This window comes from Parasteatoda tepidariorum, chromosome 7 (assembly GCF_043381705.1).
Source record: "Parasteatoda tepidariorum isolate YZ-2023 chromosome 7, CAS_Ptep_4.0, whole genome shotgun sequence".
NCBI lineage: Eukaryota > Metazoa > Arthropoda > Arachnida > Araneae > Theridiidae > Parasteatoda > Parasteatoda tepidariorum.
Window position 1 is genome coordinate 10,756,048 of NC_092210.1, and position 21,287 is coordinate 10,777,334.

General features: G+C 24.1%; 1 protein-coding gene across 23 annotated transcripts in view; it reads left to right on the plus strand.

Moving 5' to 3' along the window:
- Nucleotides 1-20,040, plus strand: part of LOC107453710 (uncharacterized) — a 57,268-nt gene extending 37,228 nt beyond the window's left edge. For 10 of the 23 annotated variants that reach the window (XM_071183041.1, XM_071183048.1, XM_071183047.1 and 7 more), the window contains 13 exons: nucleotides 115-141; nucleotides 558-584; nucleotides 3,030-3,050; nucleotides 3,499-3,525; nucleotides 4,797-4,823; nucleotides 5,999-6,025; nucleotides 6,223-6,252; nucleotides 7,946-7,972; nucleotides 8,459-8,485; nucleotides 9,782-9,805; nucleotides 10,750-10,776; nucleotides 13,046-13,741; nucleotides 19,929-20,040. In XM_071183041.1, the coding sequence (XP_071039142.1) occupies nucleotides 115-141; nucleotides 558-584; nucleotides 3,030-3,050; nucleotides 3,499-3,525; nucleotides 4,797-4,823; nucleotides 5,999-6,025; nucleotides 6,223-6,252; nucleotides 7,946-7,972; nucleotides 8,459-8,485; nucleotides 9,782-9,805; nucleotides 10,750-10,776; nucleotides 13,046-13,728 (974 nt within the window). In that variant the 3' untranslated portion in view covers nucleotides 13,729-13,741; nucleotides 19,929-20,040. The remainder of the gene's footprint in view (nucleotides 1-114; nucleotides 142-557; nucleotides 585-3,029; nucleotides 3,051-3,498; nucleotides 3,526-4,796; nucleotides 4,824-5,998; nucleotides 6,026-6,222; nucleotides 6,253-7,945; nucleotides 7,973-8,458; nucleotides 8,486-9,781; nucleotides 9,806-10,749; nucleotides 10,777-13,045; nucleotides 13,742-19,928) is intronic. The other 13 variants (XM_071183052.1, XM_071183063.1, XM_071183062.1 and 10 more) reach the window with 4 other exon arrangements.
- Nucleotides 20,041-21,287: the final 1,247 nt, after the last annotated feature.

Here is a 21,287-nt window from a genome sequence, read left to right on the forward strand (position 1 = left end):
TATATTTTCTTGTTGACCAGTTAGTTTTTTGAGACTAGCAAATTTTGAAAAGTTATGCTATATTGTTGAATTTTCTATGAATTTTTTAAAACTTATTTTATGGTCTCGTTTCAGATCAATTAGGAGATATTTTAACCCCAGGTGAGTAATTTATTTAGTTCGTAATTTAAAATATTTGTATTCCGAATGGATTACGCACTTGCTGATACTATAAATAAAATCAAAATTTTATTAAAAGCTTAAATATATTTGCATACCTATTATAGAATGCTAATGTATATTAGTGTGAATACTAATAGTTTATTTTTCAATTACATTAATTATTTTATGACAGAATGATGTAGGACATTACAAAACAGAAATTTTAAATTATAATAAAGTTTTTTTCCACATGGAATTAAACTGTTACAGAATAACCATAAATATTGAAACTTTGCGGTCTAACGTAACAGAAAAATATGGAAAGATTTTAATTATAGTTTTGTTAGCGATACTTTTTTAATAAAGGATTTATTAAAAATTTTAACCATTTGTAAAATAATTATTTTTTTATTTAGACGGCTTTAAGGCATTGCTAGAACAGCGTAAGTAATTTTTCAATATTCATAATTTATGAATTTAATATATTCAAGCTGCTTCAGGTGGCTAGCTGATTTGTCAATTTAAAATTAGGAAAATTCTAAATTTAGAAAAAAAATGTTTTGAGGAAATGTTAAATATTATCTTTACATTATTTATTTATTATATTATATGTAATTTGGATGAATAATAATTTTAACAAATTATTTTCAAAATATCAAATCATAAGTGATAGTTGTTATCCTATATCTTGATTTCTCATTTCTGGAAACCTTTAAGAAAATGATTAATTTTATATTGAAGATTTGAAAGATTTAACTCTTAAATAATTTAAGTTTTTAAAGTTGTAGTTATTTGAAATATTTTGTGTCCACATGTTTTATTAGTTTGAAGGGTACTAAGACCAAACTAAGTGTATGCTTAATTTCTATAATGGATTTTTTTTATATCCATATTTGAAGAAATAATAATTTTTGTTTCAAGTTAGTTGTTTTCAAATATGACTTTAAGGACTATGATGTCTAAATTTCAAACAATTTTTCTGCGTCAAATGAAATACTGACGTATAATTATATAATTAATTTTGATTAAAAACCATAAATATTTATAAAAAAGTATTTGAAACAGCACCACATTTTGCAATATGAGATCAAAGTCCAAAAGCAAACAAAAATCTTAGCTACTGAATTTTGAACAAAATTGATTTGCGGTATAAAAAGTTCTATTTAATTGATTAATTCATGCAAAATAGTTCTTTGTTTAGAGGGTTTAATGAAAGATTTCTTAGACATCAGCGCAAACAAATAAATAAACGCACCCATCTCGATAACTTTTAATCTGAAAATAGGACCTTTACGTTCTATGACTCCATGTATATGGTTTGAGGGGGACCTTAAATGTGTTAATTAATTTGTACAGACCTTACTTTTAACTATAAAAATCAGATATAAAAAGCATACATTTTCATATTATCATACCATATTTCAGGCGGAATCCGATTTCTGATCCCCCAAAAGTAGGGGATAGCCATACTGAGAAATATGGTCCCAATTGTTTTCTCCTAAAATTGCTTCTAAATGTAAATTTTACTTTTTCCGTATTTCGTTATCTCGAAAATTTTTTAAGCAGCCTAAAATATATTTGTTCAGAATTGTAAAATACCTTCATTTAAAGATATTTTCTTTGAAAAAATAGCTTTTATTGCAGATTTATTATATTTTATTATTTTATTTTACAGTAGTCGAAAAATTATCTAATTATGAGATGCACAAATTTTTGCATCACTTTAAAGAATGTAATTTTAAATGGCAAAATAAACAATTTGTGAGAAACCAGCCATACAGTTCCTGTGAAATCAAACATTAAGAATACGATATTTTCCAAACTAACGATAGTTTCAAAATTTAAGTACCAGTGTCCAACCTTTGCAACATTCTTCTGACCAAACTATAGCAGCTACATTTCCCAATTTTCGGCTACCCCCTACTTTTTGAGGGTGAGATATCCGCATCAGTTCAGTCGAAAAACAAGGTACGTTTATTTAGAGGAAGTAAGTTTTGTAACTTATTTCGTTGCTTAAAGTATGACATGTTTTATTTAATAAGCAAAACAGAATTCCAGCACTTGAACCAACAATATCTATTCCGAGAAAGTGAAGATTTGAAAATAGATGGAAAGTTATTCAGGGTATTCCATTTTATTGCACACTGTATGAGTACATACACTTTATCCCGTCAACTTTAGTTTTAGGCATTAAAAGTAGAAAATTAAACTTACAAACAATAACTAACTGAAAATAAAAAATACAGTTGCGTATGAATTATGGTTGAGAATTAATAAAGTTTCATTATGACTATAAGTTTTTAAGAATCTTTATATTTTAGTGCAACATTCGGTTTTGTGTACTTTTATCTTCACTTTTGTCTCTTGCTTTATATTACATGTTTATTTTGTTCGGGAAAAAAGTAGGTAATATTAAGGAAAAACCTTTTTAATGCAAGGGATGGCAACTAACACTTTTGGTCATTTTATTTCGTGTCTGTTGTTTCCTTATTTCATGACGTTTGAAATGAATTACTTTTCTAATTGTCTTATATGAATTGAGGAAAATGAATTAAACATTTTATTAAATTTTTTAAATTCATTTTTTGGATATTCAACAAACTGGATATTTTTCTTTATTTTTGTTTATGAAGTTTTTTTTTTTATGTTTTAAAATTTTTTTAACAAATATTAAGCCAATGCAAGTATTTAGATATTTGAAATTTAGTTTGCATTTCCCTATGGATTAAGTATAAGTATTCATTGGCATCATTAGTAAATTTCATTTTTCGAAGCAAGAGCTTTGAGATAAAATATGCATGCATAACTGAATCAAATTTGTCTTATTTAGGATTATTTTATTTAGTAATGGTATTTTATTATATGATTGTTATTTCTTTTTGATTCAGTAACAGGTGGTCTTGGTCTTGGTAAGTAGTTTTCACTTATCTATTTCTTTTTAAAAAAAAAATTTCTAGATTTTGTTCTATTTTTGAGTCTATAAGAAATGTTGATGAAAATTATAAAAAAATTTCAAACCCTTACATGGTTTGATGAGGAAGGCTAAAGTAAAAAGAAAGTAAATTTAGAAAATTATTGATTCCGAGTTTTAGGTACAGTTATTTTATAACTGTATTTAATTGTCTTTGTTTCGATTATGCCGTATGTAGTAGTAATTGTAAGCTAGAATCAGTAGACTATATTTGGAAGCTAATGAAATTTTGACTAACCATTTTCACGTTAGCTTTTGATAAGTAAAATTACTATGTTTTCCTGTTGACCAGTTAGTTTTTTGAGAGTAACAAATTTTGAAAAGTTATGTTATATTGTTGAATTTTCTATGAATTTTTTAAAACTTATTTTATGGTATGTTTTCAGATCAATTAGGAGATATTTTAACCCCAGGTGAGTAATTTATTTAGTTTCTCAAATTAAATTATTTGTAGTCTGATTGGATTACGCACTTGCTGATACTATAAAAAAAAGCAAAATTTTAGCAATACCTTAAAGCTTAAATATACACCAGAGAGCCATTACATTATAACCAACCTGCTAATAACATGTAGAACCGCCTTAAGCCTGAAGTAAGCGAAGATAGCTCCTTTTAAATACTAATATTTTGTTGAACATATTTACATTATGTACAAGTATGTTTGAATTACAAGGAACACCATCACAGCAGGTGATGAGAGAAATACGGACAGGCTGTCATGTGCGTTCTGGAATTTATACGTTTCTAAGAATATGACATCAGAACTCTTAATTCAGTTCACTTCAAAAATAATTAAAAACACAATTGATTAAAGACAAACAGATAATAAAATGAAATAATCTTGATTTTACGATGAGCGGCGAACCCATCACCACAAGCCCTCAAAACTGCTAGCATCCACCGTGGCATTAATTCTGATAGTTAGTCTGAGACATCTGGTACCAAGCGCTCATCAACTGGTCCTGTAATTCCCTCACCTTGCGAGGGGGTAGCGTGGCAACATGAATTTGATTTTTCAAGTAGGACCACAAATGTTCTATTGGATTTCGGTCAGGTGAATTTGGGGGCCAAGACATGACTTGAAAGTTACTGGAATGTTCCTCGAACCAATCCATGACGATCCTTATGACGTGGTGCATTATCCTGCTGGTAAACAACATCCCCGCAGGAAAAACTGTTGCCCTGAATAAGTGAACCTGGTCTGCAGTAGTATGCTTTCAAGTAACTTACAGACGTCAGGGATTGTTCTATGAGGATTACGGGTCCTAATGTGCCCCTTTAAAACATTGCTCCTGGGCGATAAACCATGAAAACCTGGGCGAGCCTATTGTTATAGATGGAGGGTGGTCATAATGTAATGGCTCTTCGGTAAATTTGCATATCTAGTATAAAATGCTAATGTAAATTTGTGTAAATACTAACAATTAATTTTTCGAATTTAAGAATTATTTTACGATTGAATGATGTAAAACATTACAAAACAGAAGGTTTAAATTTTAATAAAGAATTTTTTTCGCATGGAATTAAACTGTTAAAAAATAACCCTAAATTTTTAAGCTTTGCCGTATTTTGTAACAAAAAAATAGGAAAAGATAGTAATTATAGTTTTGTTAACGAAACTTTTAAATAAATGATTCACTAAAAATTTTAACTATTTGTAAAATAATTATTTTTTTTCATTTAGAGGGCTTTCAAAAGCTGTTAGGAAACCGTAAGTGATTTTTCAATATTCCTAATTTATGAATTCAATATAGTCAAGCTGCTTCAGGTGGCTAGCTGACTTGTCAATTTAAATTTAGAAAAACTCTAAATTTCGTAAACATATGCTTTGATGAAATATTAAATACTATCTTTACATGATTAAATTATTATATTAAAAATAATTTTGATGAATTATAATTTTAATTAATTATTTTTAAAATATCAAATCATAATTGACAGTGGTTATCTTATATCTTGATTTCTCATCTCTGGGGAATTTCAAAGGAATGATTAATTTTATATTGAAGATTTAAAAGATTTAACTCTTAAATAATTTATGTTTTTAAGGTTGTAGATATAATGTTTTGTGTCCACTTGCTTTATTAGCTATAAAGGGTCCTAAGACCAAACTAAGAATATGTTTAATTTCTTTAGTTTTAATTTATTATTATTCATATTTGAAGGAATTATAATTTTTGTGTCAAGTTAGCTGCGTTTCAAATATGACTTAAGTTGCTTTTCAAATGTGACTTTAAGATAATTATACAAATAATTTTGAGTAAAACCCATTAATATCTGACAAAAGAACTTGAAACAACACCACGGTTTGCGGTATAAGATCAAAATCCGAAAACAATACAAAAAATCTCAGTTACTGAATTTAAAAAAAAAAATGATTTGCGGTTTAAAGAGTTCTAATTAATTGATTTATTTATGCACGATATTTTCTTTTTTTGTTTTCATGGTCCAATGGAAGTTTTCAGAAGCATCAGTGCAAATAAGTAAATACATAAATGAAAGCACCACTCTGGGTAACTTTTAATCTGAAAATTAGGCCTTCACGTACTAAAACTCAATTTATGTGGCTTCAGGGGTGACCTCTAATATGTTAATTAATGTCTGCAGACTTACTTGTGCTTTAAATTATTAAAATCAGATATAAAAAGCGTACATTTTCTGAATTGCTTTTTATTACTTGCTTACTTTGTTCTTGAAAAAAGTAGGCAATATTCAGTAAAGCCCTTTTTCGGGCAAGGGATGGCAACTAACACTCTTGGTCATTTTATTTTGCATCTGTTGATTTCTTATTTTCATGATGTTTGAAATATGCATTTATAGGAAGTTCAACAAGTTTGGGATTCTTCCATATATTTGTTTTCTAATTTAATTTCTTTATTGTTTTAGAAGATTTCCAAAAATTTTTCGGCCAATGTAAGTATTTACATATTAACAATTTATTTTTATTCTGTATTGATTACGTAAAGAGTTTATGATAAAATCTCCGAGCTATATGCGATAATTATGTTAAAATATGCATGCGCAAACGAATTAAATGTTTATTTTGCTTAGGAACATTTGATTTATTATTGATATTTCATTATAATATTAGATTTTTTTTTATGATTTAGTTTCAGAACTTCTTAGTGGTGGTGGTGGTGGTGAGTAGTTTTCACATGTTTAAATAAAAGCTATTTTTTTTCTTTATTTTTGTTCTTCGTTTGAGTCAATAACAAGTGTTGATGCACATTATAAGTGAAATTCAGTTCTTAACATGATTTTATGAGAAAGGATGAAGTAAAAAATTATTGATTTCGAAATTTAGAAAATATTTAATAATTACATTTAATTGTCATTCTTTTGATTACGCTGTATTCAATTCGCATTTTAATTGTAGACTTGATTCCATAGGGTATGTTAATTTAATTAAATTTCGACTGACCAATTCCACCTCAGCTTTCAGCAAACAAACTTACTGCTAGCTATGCTTTGCAATATAAGATCAAAATCCAAATACAAAAAAAAAAAAAAATCTTAGCTACTGAATTTTTAACAAAATAGATTTGCGGTATAAAGATTTCTAATTAATTGCATAACATTTTTCTGTTTCGATGGAAAAAAGAAAGATTTTTTAGACAACACTACAAGTGTGCAGTGCGAAAAACTAAATTTATGCAACTATCTCTAAACTAGAAAATACTATTTCGCTTTATATGTCCTACATTGACCTGTGATTATGCAATAAATTTTGACTAAAAACCATCAATCTCTAACAATAACATTTGAGACTATACCATATTTTGTAATGTAAGATCAAGATCAAAAAACGAAAAATTCTTAGCTGCCGTATTTAAAACAAAATAGGTTTGTGGTTTAAAAAGTTCTAATTAATTTATTAATTCATGTATAAATTATTTTTGTTTAGATGTACCTATGAAGTACTTCTTAACTAACAGTGCAAGTGCTCAAAAAAATAAATAAGCGCTAAACTTTGAATAACTATTAATCTGAAGATTGGACCTTCACGTACTAAGACTCAATCCATATGTTTCGACGGGGTGACTTCAAATATGTTAATTAATTTGTGCGGACGAAACTTTAAACTATAAAATCAGATATACTTTTCTGGAGTACTTTTCTGAATTAACATACTTCTCTTTAGGAGGATTCAGACTTCTGATCCCCCAAAAATAGGGGGTATCCGCAATCTGGGAAATACAGTCTCAAAAGTTTTGTCAGAAGGGAAGTCCAAAGTTTGCACTCCTTAATGTTAATTTAACTTTTTGCGTATTTTGCTAACTCGAGAAATTTTTAAGCAAATTGAAATATCTTTGTATACAGTTGTGAAATTTATTTATCAACGGATAATTCCAAATAAAAAAATAAATTTTTAGTAAATATTCATTATATTTTATTTAAAAATAGTCGAAAAAATTTATAACTGTAAGAAGAAAATAAAATTACATTAATTTAAAGAACGTAATTCTACATGGCAAAATCCAAAATTTGAGAGAAATTGGTAAAATAGTTCCTGAGTTCCTATCACATATAGTTCCTATCAAATTTTAAGAATACTATACTTTTAAAACAAGTGGCATTTTCAAAATTACCGTAGAAGAGTCCAAACTTTGTCATTCTTTCGATTATGATGTATTCAATTCACATTTTAAGAATTGAAGGTTAGATTTATTAGGCTATATTAAGAATGTGTTGAAATTTTGACTAACTAATTCCACCTTTCATAATTTTATGTCGAAAGCAAAGAAATTTTGATTTCTTTTTTGGGTTGGGATGCAAATTTTCAAAAGTACTTTTAATTGTTAAATTTTTAACTAATTTTATGGTCTTTTTTAGGTAATTTAGATCAAATTTTTACCCCGGGTGAGTGATTTATTTAATTTCGTAATTTTAGTTATTTGTATTCAGCATGTTTAGTTATTTGTATTCAGCAACTCAAAAGTAGTTTTTGATCCTATGAATAAAAGCAAACTCTTCGTAAGAGCATACAGCTTAAATATATTTGCATACCTAATAGGAAATGCTAAGATAAATTTGTGTAAAAACTATGTATTCATTTGATGATTTTACTAATTATTTTGCGATTGATATCAGTAAGTCTCAGATTAGATTAGTTTGTTAATAAGGATGTAAAATATTACAACACCATAAATTTAAATTATATTGATGTTTTTTTATAGAATATTGATTAAACAGTTAAATTTTTACCATAAAATTTGAAACATTGCCATATTTTGAAGAAAATATATACAAATATAGCAATAAGAGTTAAGTGAACAAAATTTCTTGAAAACAATTTTCTTTCTGGAGTTTTTAATATTTGTAAAATAACTTTTTTTTTAAATTTAGAGGGTTTTAAAGCTCTGTTTGGAAAAGGTAAGTGATTTTTTAATGACTTTAGTTTTGTATTTTATTTAACAATAATCTGAAAAAAATTTTAATTTGAAGTATACAAAACTTTTTATCATTTTTAAGAATGTAATTTTAAATTGTAAAATACAAAATATCGGAGAAAAGAACCAAATATTTATTAGGAAATCATATTTTAAGTTACGATATTTTCAAAATTTACGACTATTTCAAAATTAACATAGAAATATCTCAGTTTTGTACTATTCCTCTGACTAAACTAATGTGATCATACTCCCAATTTGCGGCTACTCCCTATATATTAATGGTAAGATATTCGAATCTTTCGAGAAAAAAAATATATTTATTCGCAGAGAACGCAAGTTTTTGTGACTGATTTCATTGCTTAAGCAATCGTATGTTCTAATTTATTGGCAAAATAGTTGTGTTTTATGCATTAAAAGTTGAAAATTAGACTTACATACAGTAACTCACGGAAATTAAAAATTACGTAGGGAGTTATGGTAGAGAAGATAAACAGTTGAGAATTAGCAAGTTTTAGGGACTGATTTCGTATCTTAAATATCGTATGCTCTAATTATTTAACAAAATGGAATTCAACCACTTAAATCATTAATATTCAGTCCAAGAACGTGAAGATACGAACATTAGATCAAAAGTTAAAATTTATTCCGAACATTAGGCATAAATAATTAATAAACTTACATTATGACTGTATTTTTTTAAGATCTTTTTATTTTAGTACATGATTCGGCTTTGTTTGCTTTCATTTTCCCTTTCGTTTCTTGCTTTATATTACATGTTTAATTTGTTTCGGATAAAACAATTAATATTCAGAAAACAGTTTTTTCGGGCAAGAGATGGCAAGTAATACGTTTGGTTAATATTATTTCGCATCTGTTGATTTCTTATTTTCATTGCGTTTAAAATAAACTACTTTTCTAATTGTCTTATATGCATCAAAATCAAAAATTTAAGCATTTTAATGAAATTTTATTAAATGAATTTTCAATTTTTTTAAACGAAGTTAAATAAACTGGGGATTTTTCTATATTTTTGTTTACCAAGTTTCTTTTATGTTTCAAAAAACACGCTACAAATATTAAGCAAAGGTAAGTATTTGCATAATAACAATTAATTTTGTATTCCAAATGGATAACGTAAAAGTATGCATTGACGTCATAAATAAATTTCAACTTTCATCTGGAGCTTAATAATAAAATATGCATAAATGTGTTAAACTAAGGAACAACTATATTCAGATTTATTATTTTGTTATATTATTATCATTTTTCGATTTAGGACTAGAAGGTTTTGGTGGTGGTGGTAAGTAGCTTTCACAAGTCTAATAAAAGTCTAATTTTTGCTTCGTATTTGTTCTATGTTTGAGTCAATGAGTTCACATTATCAACAAATTTCGAGTCATAACATAACATGATGAGAAAGGCTAAACTATAATGAAAAGCAAAAATGAAAAGTAAAAAAATTATTGATTCCAAGTGTTAGTATATATTTTATAACTGCATTTAATAGTCATTGTTTTAATTATGCTATATTCAATTTACATGTTTAGAAAATTAGGCTGGATTCAACAGGCTATATTCAGAATCTAATGAAATTTTGACTAACCATTTCCACCTCAGCTTATAATTAAGAAACTTACCATAATTTTAAATCGAAAGCAAAATCACAAGTATTTCGATTTCTTTTCTGAATGCAAACTTTTGAAAGTTCTTTTATTGTAAAAATATTAACTAATTTAATGGTCTTTTTTCAGCTAATTTAGCTGAAAGTCTCATCACAGGAGAGTAATTTAACTAGTTGTACAATTTCAAGTATTAGTATTCGGTATGGATTACATAAAAGTAGTTGTTGATCCTATAAATAAGAGCTAAATCTTAGCAAGACCTTAAAACTTAAATATATTTGCATACCTACTAGGAAATGCTAATGTAAATTTGTGTAAATACTAACTTTTTATTTGGTAATTTTAGTAATATTTTGTGATTGCAATCGATAAGTCTTAGTTTAGATTAGTTTGTTAATAATGCTGTAAAGTACTATAATACGGAAACTTTAAATTATATTAATGTTTTTTATGGAACACTGATGAAACTGTTGAAGTATAACCATACTTTCTCAAACATTGCTGTGATTTGTAAAAAAAAATATACAAATGTAGTTATAATAGCTTAGTCAGCAAATTTTCTTTTAAATATAGGATTCCTGAATTATTTTAATTATTTGTAAAATAACTTTTTTTGTTTTAGATGGTTTGAAAAATCTGTTCGGAGGCTGTAAGTGATTTTTTAATATCTATAAGTTCTTAAATGAATATATTCAAGCTGCCTCAGGTGTCTACCTGATTTGCCAGTTTAAATTTAGAAAAACCCTAAATTTCGTAAAAATATATTTTGATGAAATATTAAATATTATATTTACATTATTTGATTATTACATAATTTATAATTTAGATGAATTATTAATTTGGTTTATTATTTTGTAAATATAAACTAAAAAGTGACATTGGTTATCCTATGACTTGCTGTTTCATATCTCCGGACTTTTGAGGGAAAGAATAATTTTATATTGAAATTTTGAAAGTACTGTACTGTTAAATAATTTATATTTTTGAAGTTATAGTAGTTTGAATTTTTTTTTTGTTCACTTGTTTGTTTTCTTAGCTATAAGGGTCCTAAACAAAACAATGAATAGGATTAATTTCTTTAATTTAATTTATGTTTTATTCATATTTGCTAGAATTATAATTTAGTTTCAAGTCAGTGGTTTTTTTAAATATGACTTCAAGGACTGAAATGTCAAAACTTCATAATACTTTTCAGCTTAATATGAAACACTGTCCTATAATTATATAAATTTTAATTTTGACTAAAAACCGTAACCATGACTCTAATAATACAATTTGAGATACTACCTTATTTTGTAACATAAGATCCAGATCCGAAAAAAACTCTTAGCTACTCAATTTAAAACAGAATTAATTTGTTTTTCAAAAAGTTCCAATTAATTGATAAATTCATGTATAATTTTGTTTCTTTAGATGGACCTATGAAATACTTTTTATCTAACAGGGCGAGTGTGCAAAAAAAAAAAAAAACAATAAAACATAAATGCTCCACTCTGATTAACTTCTAATCTAAAGATTGGACCTTCACGTACTAAAACTCAATCTTAATGGTTTGTGGGAGGGGACTTAAATATGTCTATCCATATGTTTTGAGAGGGTGATCTCAAACACGTTAATTTGTGCAGGCGATGCTTTAAACTATAAAAATCAGATGTAAAAAGAGTACTTTTTCTGAATTAACATACTTTTTTTAAGACAGATTCAGAACTCTCACCCCCAAAAAATAGAGGGTAGCCGAAATCTGGAAAATATGATTCCAATAGTAGTCAGAAGGTTAGTTCAAAGTTTGCAATCCTTAATATTAATTTTGAATTTTGCGTATTTCGTTAACTCAAGAAATTTTTAAGCAAAATAAAATATCTTTGCATACAATTATAAAAATCCTTTATCTAAAGATAATTCCATGACAAAATTAAAATTTAGTAAATATTTATTATATTTTATTATTTCTTTTAACAGCAGTCGAAAAAATTTCCAATTTGATGGTATAACAATTTTTACATTATTTTGAAGAATGCTATTCTCCATGGCAAAATACGAGTTTTAAAAAAAATTGGCGAAATAGTTCCAGAGAAATCAAATTCTAAGTACACGATATTTTCGAAGTAAACAACTGCTTCAAAATTAACATAGAAGTGTCCAAATTTTAGAAAATTCTTCTGTGTCAAACTGATGCGACCAATTTGCGGCTACCTCCAATATTTTGGGGGTGAGAGATCCGTATCCGTCGGAAAAAAAAGGTATGCATTTTCCGAGAAAGTAAGTTTTTGTTATTGATTCCGTTACATAAACTATCGTAAATTCTAATTGTTTAGCGAAATAGAATTCAGCCTCTCGAACCAACAGGATTGAGTTCAAGAACGCGAAGATCTCAAAATTAGATTAAAAGTTATTTAGGTTAGTCAATCTATTTCTTCGCGTACAGTATGTGTATATGCATTCCATTCGCCTACTGGAGTTTTATGCATTAAAAATGGAAAATGAAACCAACATACAGTAACATACTAAAATTTAAAACTACGTATGAGTTATGGTTGAGAAGATAAGCAGTTGAGATTTAATAAAGTTTCTGAGTATTAACCATCATACCAACCATCTAATATTACGCATTTTGTAAAGGAGATAATTTTTAAAATTGATCAATGGTCCAAAAATAGTAATTTATATGAATGGTCATTCACACAACATCTTTCTTTACCTTTTGTTTAATAAATGGACATTATGAATAATTCACTTTTATTTTGTTTCTGAACCTTTATTTGCTGTAGCTGGCATTATTCCTAATGACTTATTGCGTAATTCTGGCAGTTCTTTTACTCATCTAAATTAAATGATCAATACGTAATTTTTAATCTTTAGGATGCGCGTACCCTCTCTTTCTGTGTATTAAGTTAACCTGCATTTGCTTTTCATTTCAGTTAACGGAATAGGGAAAGGAAATGGAGGAGAAGATGGAGGAGACGATGAAACACCTGGAGGATTAGATGGAGGAAATGGAGGAAAAGATGAAGAAGCAGGAGGAGAAAATGGAGGAGCAGGAGCAAAAGATGGAGGAGCGGAAAAAAATTACGGAGGAGCAGGAGGAGGAAACGGAGAAGCGGAAAAAAATTACGGAGGAGCAGAAAAAAATTACGGAGGAGATGAAGGTCAAAACCATTATGCAGGAAGTAGGGGTGGTGGAGCAAGTGGGACTGCTTATGCTAGGGCCGAAAATGGAGGAACAGTAATTTATAACAGAAGATATGATGGTGCTCAGGTTGGAAATGGGGCAGCAGGAGGACAAGAGGGATATGGTAACCAATATGTTACAGGAGGTAACAGACGTAGAGTAGTTCAAAGGCGATATTATACAGGAGGTAGTGAAAGCGGAGGAAGTGCTAATGCTAATGCTAGGGCCCAAAATGGAGGAGCAGGAGGCCAAGAGGGATATGGTAACCAATATTTTACAGGAGGTAACAGAGGCGGAGGAGGATTTCAAAGGCAATATTTCACAGGAGGTAGTGAAAGCGGAGGAAGTGCTAATGCTAATGCTAGGGCCCAAAATGGAGGAACAGGAAGCCAAGGAGGTCGTCAGTGGGAAAGAAGAATTCGGACAAATTAAACTCTTCAGCTAGGTAAATGTATTTTTGCTTCATAGTTTTATTATAGTTCAGTTTTTTTTAAAAATTTCATTATTAATACGAGTAGTGTTAATAAAAAGTCAAACACTTAGCAATGTATTAGCTTGGAATCCATGCTTTTGTAAAAACAGTTATTAATTTATTACCAAGATTATAATTCTACTTCAATACACATAATATTAGTTGTTGATCGAAAAAATGTATGACAACTATTCTAAAAAATGAAAGCATTGTATGAAATCTTTATTTTTAAATACATATGTGATTGAAATATGATATAATTGCAATATAATACGATTGTAATATAATATAATATAACATAATATAATATAATATAATATAATGTAATGTAATGTTATGCAATGCAATGCAATGCAATGTAGTATAATGTAATATAATATAATATAATATAATATAATATAATATAATATAATATAATATAATATAATATAATATAATATAATATAATATAATATAATATAATATAATATAATATAATATAATATAATATAATATAATATAATATAATATAATATAATATAATATAATATAATATAATATAATATAATATAATATAATATAATATAATATAATATAATATAATATAATATAATATAATATAATATAATATAATATAATATAATATAATATAATATAATATAATATAATATAATATAATATAATATAATATAATATAATATAATATAATATAATATAATATAATATAATATAATATAATATAATATAATATAATATAATATAATATAATATAATATAATATAATATAATATAATATAATATAATATAATATAATATAATATAATATAATATAATATAATATAATATAATATAATATAATATAATATAATATAATATAATATAATATAATATAATATAATATAATATAATATAATATAATATAATATAATATAATATAATATAATATAATATAATATAATATAATATAATATAATATAATATAATATAATATAATATAATATAATATAATATAATATAATATAATATAATATAATATAATATAATATAATATAATATAATATAATATAATATAATATAATATAATATAATATAATATAATATAATATAATATAATATAATATAATATAATATAATATAATATAATATAATATAATATAATATAATATAATATAATATAATATAATATAATATAATATAATATAATATAATATAATATAATATAATATAATATAATATAATATAATATAATATAATATAATATAATATAATATAATATAATATAATATAATATAATATAATATAATATAATATAATATAATATAATATAATATAATATAATATAATATAATATAATATAATATAATATAATATAATATAATATAATATAATATAATATAATATAATATAATATAATATAATATAATATAATATAATATAATATAATATAATATAATATAATATAATATAATATAATATAATATAATATAATATAATATAATATAATATAATATAATATAATATAATATAATATAATATAATATAATATAATATAATATAATATAATATAATATAATATAATATAATATAATATAATATAATATAATATAATATAATATAATATAATATAATATAATATAATATAATATAATATAATATAATATAATATAATATAATATAATATAATATAATATAATATAATATAATATAATATAATATAATATAATATAATATAATATAATATAATATAATATAATATAATATAATATAATATAATATAATATAATATAATATAATATAATATAATATAATATAATATAATATAATATAATATAATATAATATAATATAATATAATATAATATAATATAATATAATATAATATAATATAATATAATATAATATAATATAATATAATATAATATAATATAATATAATATAATATAATATAATATAATATAATATAATATAATATAATATAATATAATATAATATAATATAATATAATATAATATAATATAATATAATATAATATAATATAATATAATATAATATAATATAATATAATATAATATAATATAATATAATATAATATAATATAATATAATATAATATAATATAATATAATATAATATAATATAATATAATATAATATAATATAATATAATATAATATAATATAATATAATATAATATAATATAATATAATATAATATAATATAATATAATATAATATAATATAATATAATATAATATAATATAATATAATATAATATAATATAATATAATATAATATAATATAATATAATATAATATAATATAATATAATATAATATAATATAATATAATATAATATAATATAATATAATATAATATAATATAATATAATATAATATAATATAATATAATATAATATAATATAATATAATATAATATAATATAATATAATATAATATAATATAATATAATATAATATAATATAATATAATATAATATAATATAATATAATATAATATAATATAATATAATATAATATAATATAATATAATATAATATAATATAATATAATATAATATAATATAATATAATATAATATAATATAATATAATATAATATAATATAATATAATATAATATAATATAATATAATATAATATAATATAATATAATATAATATAATATAATATAATATAATATAATATAATATAATATAATATAATATAATATAATATAATATAATATAATATAATATAATATAATATAATATAATATAATATAATATAATATAATATAATATAATATAATATAATATAATATAATATAATATAATATAATATAATATAATATAATATAATATAATATAATATAATATAATATAATATAATATAATATAATATAATATAATATAATATAATATAATATAATATAATATAATATAATATAATATAATATAATATAATATAATATAATATAATATAATATAATATAATATAATATAATATAATATAATATAATATAATATAATATAATATAATATAATATAATATAATATAATATAATATAATATAATATAATATAATATAATATAATATAATATAATATAATATAATATAATATAATATAATATAATATAATATAATATAATATAATATAATATAATATAATATAATATAATATAATATAATATAATATAATATAATATAATATAATATAATATAATATAATATAATATAATATAATATNAATGCACAGGTTTAGAATTTTCTACAGTGAAAAGTTTTCGAAACTTCAGTGTTCAAAAAAGTATACTAAAGCTAGACGTTAAGAATGTATCCAATGCAAAGCGAGCAGGGGGCGAAGCCTCCTAATATGTATATATTACCTAAATTAAGCGAATCAAATATATTATCACCAAATATATCAATGCAATATTTTATACCTAAATATATTTGGTACTTATTGCATAACCCTTCAACATTTGAGTTTATACATATTTGTCAGTATCAGCCAACTAAAACCAAAGTTTTAAAAAAATATATATACTGGAACTTCATAAAGATTTTGGAGCATGGCCATTTCTCTATCTGACCTCTAACTTACTGTTAAAATATTTATAAGTAGTGGTGGAAAAAATTTCTTTTAGTTATGATTCTTTAAAATATTAATACGCTATCTTGGCTACCACTGGAAAAAATATTTTCTGAAACTACGGAAAACCCGTTGTTGAAATGTTATCAAAACCAATTCGCCAATTCCCATTATACCAGTAGTACATATTACCGTCAGTGATACATATGAATTAAGTGACATCTGTGAATGGCGATTTTCTGCACTTTTCTTAAGCGAATTTCCAATTAATCTTTCTTCCATGAGCTAGGCTTTTTTCCACATAGCTTATTTTACTTTATGTCAATTAATACTCATTATCAATATTAATTTAGCATTAGTGTCAATAATAATATGCAGATTTTTTAACGGTTACCCAAAACGCGAATAAGTATCTTTTCTACTTATTTTTGCTTTTTAGTTCAGAAGTTACTTTATTTTATTTCAATCAATATATATTACAATCAATATATATTAATTAAACATCATTGTCGTCAATGATAATATGACGATTTCTTACGGTTCTTCTAGATCTAGACAAATAAATACCTTTACTCTTTTTATTTTGCTTTCTAGTATATTGCTTATTATTTTATTTCAATATGCATATATTACCTTAATTAATTAATCATGGTTGGCGTAATTAAGCCTCATTGGCTCCAATTTCTTATATTTGTCCTAAACGATTTAATACCACTTTCAAATTAATTTTTGATTTTGATTGCATAAATATTTTGTTTCTATTCAATTATCGTTGGTTTCAAATAAGTAATTCTTTAGAAACAGGTTTAAAAGAATTAATATAAATAAAATAAAAACACGTAGTATCAGACAAAGTTTAAATTTGTTGACATAAACCACGCGTGCTACCACGTAATGTTCATTAAATTCATCTGACATAGCAAATGTAAAATAATTAAATATTTAAATACGTGCAATAAACTATTTTTTGATCAAATAGAGCTATAAGCTAGCAATTATCAATGATGTATCTTTAAAATATGTGAAAATTAATCGTTAAATATAAACCAAAATCTAACGCTTAACCAATCAGAAAATTCCATTTCGTTTTTCTCTCATCCTATTAGAACGATTTGTCGTAGTGTTCTATTGTCAACTGTGAACTTCCTCGTGCTTGCCAAATTTCATAACTTTCGGTTCGATGGTTTAGGAGTCTATTAAGGACACACAGACTGACATTCATTTTATATAGATAGATAATACTAGTGGGCTGCGCCCCCTGCTCGCTAGCGCTCGCCAATCCCCGAAAATTGCTACGCAATTTTATATGGTTTGCTTCGTAAACCAAGTTCACTTCGCTCGCTACTAACTTAGGTACATTGCAAATGCACAAAATTCTAAGAATTCAAAACAATCATTCAAATCCATCTAACAAATTTTTTTTTAAAAAATTACATCTTTTTAGTAAATGCTAAGTCATTGAAATAAATTTGATTTCAAATAAATGACATGTAAATAAATAAATAAATTCAAATAAATGTAAATAAATGTAAATAAATGTAAATGATTGTAAATGTAAATTCAATGTAATGTAAATTCCAAATGCCAAATAAATGTAAATTCATTAAACCTATTAGAAATGCGCTATAGTATAAAATTTCTAAAACTTATATCTCTTTGAAAAGGTTAAAATTTTGGCTATAGATTTTTCCATCATCTCAGCATTTGTTATATTTCCCAGAGGAATTTTCTTCTTCCGCCCAGAAGTGAGCAGCACAAAAACTACAAATTTCGGTTGTGTTCGACAACATCAACAGTTAAATCTTGAATAGCAGCACGTCGTCTGCGCATTCTTTCACCACTACGTCTTTCATAGCTGTTATCAATGCTCTCTTCCAATCTATGAGCCCCTCTTCTTTCGATTGTACTTCAAAAGCGTAACCGCACGACTGAGATTCATTTTTATATTAATAATTAATAACTAATAACAATAATTAAAAAAAAAATTCATGACATAAATCAAAAATGGAAAAATAAATTCGTAATATATAAATTCGTGAAAAAAAAGCATTTTCGACAAAATACTAAAATAGAGATCTATCGACAACGACTACTCACTTCTTCCTAGCTTAATAGTATGAGATTGCCGCAGCTGATAGTATGAATTTAGGAAGTGATCACATTTGGTGAGGATGCTCTCTCCGGTTATATCAGTTTCCGTTTTTAGAAGAGCTATATGTTGAACCACCTCAGCTAGATTTCACATGTGACATTTTTAGGGGCAATCATTGGTCGATTTTCTAGCGTTGCCATTCAGGGAGCTGTAATGTGGCTTTTTTTGGTCTCCGTGTAAGAGAAATAAATATATATATATATTTTCCCCTAAAACTGTTTTGAAAACAGTAAAGTAATAAGAATAAGAAAGCACATGGTTTTCAATATACTCTATATGTTTTGCATTCACCTATGTTTTTTTCTAAAANTAATGTAATGTAATATAATATAATTTTTTTTGTGCTAAAAAAGGCTTAATAATGGAATTAATATGTAAACTGTAGTTTTATCACAGCTTTATTTTTTTTATAACTATTAAAATTATAATAACTCAAATATTTTTCAGGTTAACCTGCTTTAATGTCTGGTGAAGTATGATGTATATATATTGTCAAAAAATGTTGTATTTCTAAATTATCAGAAATTTATATATGATCAATAAATGTTTTTTAGAAGCATATGGTGTTCATGATCTTTCAAACTAACTTTAAAAACAGAATCAAACTTTTGTGAATACTTCAGATAATCACAGCAATTTACTTTGAAATTTAATTAATTTCGAGAGCACTCATACATTTAAAAAATATATACCAGGAGGAATCTTATAACTCCTATAGGAATCCTACAACTTCAAGAGGAATCCTGTAACTATATTAAAATATCCTATTATATACGCTCTTTCATTATTTTTTTTATATAAAATGATATTTTCGAGAAAAAAGAGAAAGAAAAAACACAAAAATCATTTTGTTTATAAACTATTTAATTATTATAAACCAATTTTAATCTTTTTACAATTCATTCAGTTATTTCTAGAATTTATTTCAATTATTACAATTTCATGTAAGCAAATTTTGTTAATATATTAATTGCAACGAATTAAACGATTACCAGAATTTGAAAAAATAATCAACTGCAATTACACATGAAAATAAAAGAAAACAAAATGTGTGACACAATAAGAAGAAATAAAAGAGAAGTGCTTTTACTTGTTACCATTTCAATATTGATACCAATATAACTACGCAATATTGGAATCAATATTAGAGTGGTAATTTTTTAAAGTTCCTCTAGACGAATAAGTTACTTTATTAATTTTGCTTTTGTACATAGCTTACAATTGTATTTAAATATGCAACTATTACCTTAATTTAATGAGCCCTATTAGTGTGAATAATAGTACGGAGATTTAATTTTTTCTTTTTTCCAAACAAATTAGTGCCACCTTTTCGTTAATATTACCATTTAATACAAACACATTTTTTTTCATTTTGATTATCACATATTTTAAATAGTTCAATTTTATAGAGATGTCTAAGCTGACTTCACTTATTTGCCCACTGATAATCCATCAATGATCAATTCGCTGGATAGCAACCAATAGGAATGCATTTCCAGTAGGATGGAAATAGGCATCGTCTAACAGGAATAGTGCAAATGGCTAGTTATTATTCACTATCACAAAATTAAGACAGTGGATTGGTTTATTCCACTCAATGATGTAGCACAGCCTCTGACTCTCTGATACATATTTTGAAAGAATTTTCAAAAAACAAATTAAAACGAATTTTGAGATAACTTTTGAAATACTTAGCCCAGGCTGCTACTGTAAATGTAATCAAGGAAATTATCTGACACAACAACTAAAAATAAAAAAGTACATGCGGTAAACTCTTTTAATTTTGATTAAATAGGGCTATAAGAT